This window comes from Atta cephalotes, assembly GCF_000143395.1.
Source record: "Atta cephalotes unplaced genomic scaffold scaffold00003, whole genome shotgun sequence".
In the NCBI taxonomy this organism is placed as follows: Eukaryota; Metazoa; Arthropoda; class Insecta; order Hymenoptera; family Formicidae; genus Atta; species Atta cephalotes.
The window spans coordinates 2,216,788-2,225,486 of record NW_012130067.1 but is presented as its reverse complement, the minus strand read 5'-3'; the positions used below and the strand labels follow the sequence as shown (position 1 = coordinate 2,225,486).

The following is an 8,699-nucleotide window of genomic DNA, read 5'->3' as shown; positions in this document are numbered from 1 at the left end:
CTTTCTCTCTATCCAAAAGCAACTGATGGTGATATAGGTATCGTCCTTGCGGAGTTGTGGGGTTACAATTCGACGAGGTACTTCGTTCGCCGTCTTGCGGAAAAAGGAGTAAGAGCCAACTCGGATTTCCTCGAGAAAATACTGAAGCTGCTGCTTGCTTTCGTCGAAGGGAACGTACGAGAGAATTGTCCAGGATGTTGCGATCGAAGGAACTTAAACGTGAGCTTTCCGCTAAACGAAATACCGCGGCCACAATAAAAAAAAAATATCATGAGGAATGGTGTCAATCGTCGAGCTCGAGGATTCACAATTTTGTAGGTGAAAACTGAGAAATACAGGATGTAAGGGAGATATGACAAAAAGAATTGAAGAACTCTACATGTTGCTTATAAATTATAATTATAATTATTTTTGACGAGATAATAACGCACGTGCGAAGCTTAGGCATATAGAGTAATGATGTTTCTGACAAAGTTCTCGTGTACACGTCGCGGAAGATCACACCTCCATTCCTAACGGTAACACGATGCTTCTGACTTATTAACGAGAACTTATTAGCTTAACTCCTGACTTAAGGAGCCGTCCTAACAGACGCAAATTTGCAAAGTGGATTCATCCGCACTGTTATAATTCGTGCGCGAACCTGCGTCGTCTAACAATAAACTCGAGATGCAGTCAGACACGAGTCTCATTGAAATTAATGTCAAAATCTCGTTTCCACATTTTCGAGTAATTTTTAACAAAAGCGAGACGCAAGGAATTTTCGTAAAATTCTTTATTAAAGATTTATTATCATTATTAATCACTTTTTAAAAATTAATCGGGATTTTCATAAATCAATCGGGACTTTAATAATCCAAGCGAATTCTGAATGATCTTCAATTCGGCGTACAAAAAAAGTGAGAATCGTTTCGGATTATATTGTAGAATTTTATTTTTTAGTGTTAAAAGAATGAGTGTATCAGAATTTTTTCAAATTTTTTTGGAGCCCAAAAAAATCTTCTTTAAAAAACACAATCGAATATTATTGACTCGACTGGACTAGAAAAAAAAACGTTAGATTACGGAGGATTAATATAAAAATTATCTCTCAACGCCTCGATTATCGAACAGAATTTATTGGTTAATCTAACGCATAAATTAACACGCCGGCGAAATAAACTTTCCCTATTCTTGAGGATGAAAATCGGAAATTTTCCATTATCCGACTCACCGATGCACCCGTGGGAGGTCTGCTCGTAACCCGGCAGGCAAGTGATGGACAGGCTGTCCAGGACCGGTTGATCCTTCAGCTCCATAGGTTCTGCGCATCGATAGGAGCCAGGAGTGTTAATGCACCCGTAGCGACACAGCTCCGTCTGAAGATCCGGCACCGAGCATTCGTCCACGTCTACGGGAAATGATCGTCATTTGTCAAACGTCTCCCAATACGTTTTCCTGCTGTTCCCTGCTACGAAAGTGTCGTGCCAAGCGACATCCCGCGAATGCTTGCGCGTAAAATCTGGACTAAGTGCGTTTTATCGCGATTGAGAGTCATCGCAAAAATTCCATTGAATTATTGAGTGAATTCTGTCACTTCTATTACACTAGATTAGTACATATTGAAAGCTGCTATAAAATTAGCAAAATTAAATCTCTAAGTCATACTTATAAATATTTTAAACGATCAAATTTCAATGATATATATTATCATTCAATAATGATTCAATAATGATATATATTATCAGGTTTTATTTAAAATAGATCTATTAATTTATCAAAGTTAATTATATTGTCACATATTTAGATACTTTATACAAAGCAACCTTCAATATGTACTAATTCACTATAATGCGAGTGATCGAAATTATCATTATTACACTGCAAATCCAAGCATATAATGGATTTTCTATAAACCGTTATTCATCACTCTTATCACAATGGAAAGTTAGAATCATAAATCTTAGGAAACTTGTCAGAATAAATCATAGATTGTTACTTCACAATATTTTAGTCAATTAGAAAGATGATAGTTCTCAAGACAAATGACAGTATACTATATTTACTATACGATTGGTTAGTTATAGTTATCTATTATTTAATGCAAAAACCATTAATTTTATTTAACTACAATTTTTATATCAAATAAATATTTGTTTACTATAAGTAATAAATGTTTACTTGTTACTATTATACAAAGAAATATGTATTGAGATTTAGTAAATCTTTTTTCAGTATATTGACTCACTTATAACTCGTCTTGACATCCGATCTATTATTGTACTAACAGCCTATTATAGAAAGTCCATAAAAAGTGACTTCAATATAGTGTAATTTAATTTTCCGTATAAAAATTGCATCATACTTTAAATATATAAATCCATTTTAGTATAGAATATAATATAATACGAGAATTCATATTATATTAGTGGATCAAATATAAACGAGAATGTTTTTAATTATTTATTGGACGAGAATAAAAATATAAAAAAACAAATTATTTTTCTACCCTACTACATTAATATATTTTTGCTAGCGGATAGGCAGTTTGGCGATCCAGTTTTCATAAAAAATAGTAGATTATTCTGCAGCTAATTGCGCAAGAATTTCTCTCCATTAGTATCGTCCATGAATCGTATTATCCTCCCAACTTTTCTCTCAATAATCCAAACAAATGATAATAATTATATGGAAAGATTTGTCTCAACGCGATTATCATTTATTTGAGCCGCTAAAAGGATTGGGAAGATTCGAGAACGATGCCAGTATAGAGAGTGATAGTACATTCATGCGCAATTAGCAGCAGATTATTACTTTTTATGAAAACAAGGCATCACTGAACTGCCTATCCCCTGGCAAAAATGTGTATGTGTATGTTGTTTATATACGGAAAACTAATCTCATACATATACTGAAGTCACTTTTTATACACTTAGACTTGCAATATAATCATCCATAAAATATCACGTCGACCAGCAGCGTCTCGCTGATTTACGAGCTTGAGTTAATGTCAAAGCATAAATAAAAAAAGGAAGCAAAAGTGAATTGTATACAAGAACGAAGTCTCTTAATCGAGCGTTCACCGGCGTCCAATTACCTTGACAAGTCTTCCAGTCGTCCTCGAGCATGAAGCCGTCGGGGCAAAGGCAAAACACTCGACCCATCGTGGACAGACACGTGTGGGAGCATCCGGCGTTGTTAACACTGCATGGACCAGTGTGCTTGTTACGTTCGCATGTGTGATTGTCGGCAGTTAGCGACGCGTCTTGCAAATTCTCGCAGGAGCACTCGTAGCCTCCTATGAGATTTCGACAGGTGTCCTGGCAGGGACCATGACCGTTGTTCAGTAAACACTCGTTGATATCTAAACAAGAAACATCGCGAGTTTCATCCGCTGCTAACCTCCATGATTTACTCGCAAAGGCATACTTAATTGACTTCATAAGATACTTCGAAGTTTGAGTAAGATGTAATTACCACTCTGGGATCACTTTAATTGCAATAAATAGATGGCGTTTACGCAAAGAAAATAAAATATTGAGATAAAGATTCCAAATGAAAATCAATCTAAAAATAAAAGTATCTAAAGTACATAAATATGTAAAGTCAAACTAGATGGACTGAAATAAAAACTTGTAGTTTTGGCCTACGTGGACGAAGTTGGCGCGTCTCCAAAAATCTCCAAAAATTGCGTCCATTAATGATAATTATTCGCACGGGGAAATCGTGCTCACCGACGCATTTGTGGCCGTCCAATCTGAATCCCTCGTAGCAGGAACAGACGGGACGCCCGTTAATTTCGTTGCAAACGTGCTCGCAGGATGCCTCGGCGCACATCCTGTTCGGGTTTTGCTTGATCTCGCACTTTGGCACCTGTCCGACCCACTGACGATTTCTGCAGACTAATCGGCTCGCCGAGGATACCATACCATAGCCTGGCACACACTCGTAATCGGCTTCCAAATACTCGTGGCCCGGGTTCGAGGACCTTTAATTGTGACGTCAACGCAGCCAGTTATTTTTGCGATAATTCTATTTTCTCAGGAAGACTCTGGTATTAACGCTAAATGGCAATTGAGATATATATTTTGACTTTAATGTGAAAACTCGTCGCGAGGAAAGGATTTGCCGTCATTTTCGGAAATTCAAATGAATTTATCTTCATCTGTATAAATCCTTGTTGATTTTCAATATTAGATATCTACAATATTAATTACATAGGATACAAATTACTTTAAGTTTATTAGCATCTTAATTAAATAGAAATCAATCAACTTCATTGAAATTAATGATTAAAATATGTTTGTTTGATTGATATTTTAGTCAAAGAGAAATTAATTTGAAAACGGAAAACTTGAGATTAAAATTAACATCAATCGCTTCGGGAAATTTCATGCATGTCTTATATTAAATTCGTGCACGGAAAAACATGATTAAAATAACTAAAAACTTTACTGATTCAGCAAATTTACAGCCTTAATATGGGCATATAATACGGGCAGCCCGTTTTCTATTAAAATAACAAGTCATACAGTTGAATAAAATTAGAGATTATAAGTAAAATTTATTGTAATAACAAATTTATAACAAATTTATTAATACAGCAAAGCATAATTTTCTATGAAAACCAATTCAATATATAGATCAAAATTTTTAACAAACCTATGCTAGCTAAGGTGGCGCGTATTTTTGTTGCTAAAGAAAACTTGTTACAGTCTTTATCATAACAAAGAATTAGCTGAATTAGCAATATTTATAATTGTTTACAGACATAATTTCTTTATTGAATCATCGAATCTTCTTAGTTATAGATGTTAAACTCGTCCAGCAAGCTATAGCTTTGCTGAGTCACCCAATCTATTTTTTCCCGTGTATAAATCGTTGACATCGAATACCGAGTATTGAATTATGGATGATAGAAGGAGAGCACTTACTTTACATATTTGATCAGCGCGTGACGAGATAGAGGCGCCGGTAGGAACGTCCCGTTTATGCAAGATAAGTCCCCTTTCGTACTGCTGTCGTCCTGTATCGCTCCCGTTACGTCTGTGACTTCCGTGTTTCCGTCGCCGATCTCCTCGACGCTCTCCTCGGAATTAATTATCGGCTTCCTCGGTGGATGATTGCCGGAGCGACGGATCGGCAGCTCGTCGTAACGCGGCAACGACAACGGCTTCAGTCGCGACGTCATGTACGCGTTGTAGTCCTTCAGGGTCCTCTCCAGTACCTCGTTCTCTAGATCCAGAATCGGTAGATCCTCTTCGGTCCTCGAATAACCCAGCATCCTCTCGGCGTCGTAATGCGAGCTCTTGAAATCAATTTTGTCCTCCAACGAAGCGACAGCATCCTGGTACACGCTTTTCCCGTTGACTTCCTTTGCTGCTGCATTCCGTTCAGTCGATTTCTTCGGAGGGGTATCGAAAATACCTTCATCCAGAATTGAGGAGTCCTTCAAGGCAGACTTGGAGATCTCCATCTCGAGCTGCTTGGAGAATTCCCTCTCCACCGTGTCGGCTGCGTAAACGCCACGACGTGGCGTCGTTCTCGTCAGTCTTCTCGTCGTCTCGAGAGTTGGATGACGTTGAAGACTCGACGACGTCGTCGTGACGATGGCTTCTGTCAACGAGGCGCGATCGGGGGCGAAACTAGACGAATTTTCTATCGTCATCTCGGACGTGTTAGTCCCGGCTAAGTCGAGTTTATCGAGGACACGTCCACTCAGTCCGCCATTGTGCGTCTTCCTCTTGCGCTTTCGTCGCGCGACATCCTGTCGTCTGTCATTCCGACGCGTATCCTTCCCGCTTCCTCTATTTCGCTCCTTTCTTTTGTCCTTTTTCCGCCTTCGTCGTTCCGCACGAGACTTTCGCGCCTCTCGATTCTTCGGCCGCAACTTTGAGAAAGAGTCGCTCCTCTTCCGCGGCGATCGATCCCGCTTGCCCATTATCTCGTTCTCTCGACTGTCCTCAGTGATCTCGTGCAGGCGGTCCTTAACATCGGAACCTCCCGGCTCCTCCTTGCCCCTACGGCGCTTTTTGCGCGTCCGACTGCCGAAGTTGCCCTCTTGTTGCTTACTCAAAGTCGCTGTCGAACAAATAGCGAAGGTAGATCTTCAAGGATATGTCGATTCACATCATAAATTAAATGGAGGTACGTACGATTAATGATTGAGAAAACTTTTTCCATTCAAGTTTTACATAAAATACGGAGATAATATACGTGTAATTTACGTCGACATGAAAAATTTCCGGAACGTAAATTCGCTTAAAAACGAATGTCTTGTATCTTGTTCTGCGAGTTCGCCTTGCCACGAACTGATTTAGCCAGAATATACGTTTCCCGTTAACATTAGGGAGAGACAATTTTACTCACTGACATTTACGTTTCGCCGAGGCAGAATTTTCGCACCATTTTCTGACAAAAGGAGGTGTTTGTCCCCACGTTCATCGCCGCGGGCCTCTGCTTTCGCTTCCGCTTCCGTCTTCTCTGGCTCCTTGATAACGCCCCGCGACGAGAGCGTTCTTCTGTTTTCCTTGAGAGTCTCCATTCCCTCAAAAGATGCGTCCCCGCTGGCGGATAACAACAGCTCTAACCATCTTTGCTCTCGCAAAAAACAAGGGATCTAAGAGACGCTGTTCAGTCTACTAAATAAATTATCGAGAGAACAAAGAGAAACCATGTCGCGCAATTTCACTGTTTCCAGACTCTAAAAGAGTCCCATTTAAACCCTGTTAGACTTTGTTTCAAGAGAAAATATTTTTATATTTCTGTCGATTTGTATGTAACTTGCTTGTTTAAGAAAAGGAAAATAATAAGAGGATGTCGAATACATTTATAAAAATAGTATAGATGTAAATACAAATTGCACATGTAAGTAAAACATATTTAAACGAATGTACCATCAGCAATTGAATTTTTTCCTATACCGACAGAACGATTTTGCTTAATCTTATATCTAGCAACCAGTTTGGGCATTCGACATAATTATTTCGATAGTCTAACAAAATTATTTTTAAATCTATATCTATTTAAATTTTTAGATAGTGTAAGCAAAATCATTCTATCCGTGAATATTCCTTCCTTAACATTACAGGATTAATCGTCGACCAGTTGGTGGTATTTCGAAAGCGCTTCTTTGACGCTACCGTTCTGATAGACCTTTGTAATTCCGAGCTATAATTACAGCGTAATTCTATTAAAGACTTCCCTTGTGATATCCGACCGGATACGCAGATTTATACGACAAAGCATACGTCATTGTGAAGCGAGAGCATCGCTGGAGCCTCGTAAAGAGTCTCGTTTCTCACGTTTCCTTGCATCGCGTTACATCCAGAAGAAAAGTCAGCGAGCAAGCAGGTTTTACAACTCGAGGGAGATCGCGGCGATACTTTACCTATACTGTCGACGGATTTCCAAAGTGTGCGACCCGTCACCGGAACGATTCGAGACCATCCTGTCCCCGGACGTACCACGTGCATTTTGGCAGAGTCCTGTAAACACGAGGGAATTCGATCTTAAGAGCCAACTTTGGATTGTGTTCCACTTGATGCTCGCAACGCTCATGTAATCATCCTTGTTGTTTATGAAATATTAAACAAGGACAAATAACGCTCGCGAGCTATGATCGCCAAATGGAACGCACCTTCGATTGACCGTGGCAGGAAAATAAGGGTGAGATGGACGGGGTGAAGAGCCGCTCTTCTTACGACTGCATCTCCGCGGGCGATGCAGTCAGCGAGGCGAAAATGCGGAAGTTCTATTGTGAAGTTTGTCGGAGCCTCGCGCACATTTGTGCCACGAGTTGGGTCGAAACTTGGACTGTTACTACAATGAAACTACCACACGGAACCCCGGAAGTCATCGGTCCCCGCCCGTCATTTCACTCTGTCGAGCGTACTATCCGCTCGATATGGAAATTCTTTAATGCGCGAAGATGGCGATAAAATCGAGTTGATGGGAATGAACGAGGAAGGAGGAAGCAGAAGGATGGCTGAGCGATCTCTAAAAGACGAGCGAGAAATATCTTAATTTCTCGAAGGACGTTCTTTAGACGTCTTTCAAATTTTTCTACCGTTCAAGAATGCAACTGACGGATGCGCTGAATGTAAAGGATCTTTTGCAAATCTCTTTCGGAAGTAGCGCACGTAAGGGAAGTAATTTTTAGTGATAACATTTTGTCTATTCATTTTAGACATTTTAGGAAACGTGAAGTTTCCTCTCATTGAACTTGCAATTTTTTTCCATTCGCGAGCTATAATATGGACTTCAACGCGCTAACGAAGGGAAATCTATGAGATGCCCCGAAAAGTTTCACAGTAGATTATACTCGAAACTTTTACGAGGTTCTCGATTCAGAGAAGAGGCGGTACTGGCCGCATTTTCCTTTACCATTGTCGAAGAAAACCCGTCGAGAGAGGCATCCTTAAATCTAATCTAAGCGATATCAAGTGGCAATTGGTATAATTTAGCGATAATCGACTTTCTTCGTTATTACCGTTGTAGCTGAAAACGTTAATGAATGCAGATAATCGTGCAAAAAGTACTTCCAAAGGAGATATTATCTCGCAGAGAGAGAACTCACTCTTAATATTTTGTGTCTGTATCTAAATATGTAATAAACTTAAATATATACATATTTTATATGTATATATTAAATGTGTGTATATATATATATATATATATATATATATATGTGTGTGTGTGTGTGTGTGTGTGTGTGTATA

General features: G+C 39.3%; 1 protein-coding gene across 1 annotated transcript in view; it reads right to left on the bottom strand.

Annotated features, from left to right (window-relative positions):
* The window catches only part of LOC105625364, a 28,173-nt gene that overhangs the window by 12,743 nt on the left and 6,731 nt on the right, over window positions 1-8,699 (bottom strand). Inside the window, exons 3-8 of the mRNA XM_012206701.1 lie at window positions 7,370-7,466; window positions 6,349-6,545; window positions 4,914-6,060; window positions 3,714-3,967; window positions 3,077-3,343; window positions 1,214-1,390 (exon numbers count right to left, since the gene is read on the bottom strand). Of these exons, the coding sequence (XP_012062091.1) occupies window positions 1,214-1,390; window positions 3,077-3,343; window positions 3,714-3,967; window positions 4,914-6,060; window positions 6,349-6,545; window positions 7,370-7,466 (2,139 nt within the window). The remainder of the gene's footprint in view (window positions 1-1,213; window positions 1,391-3,076; window positions 3,344-3,713; window positions 3,968-4,913; window positions 6,061-6,348; window positions 6,546-7,369; window positions 7,467-8,699) is intronic.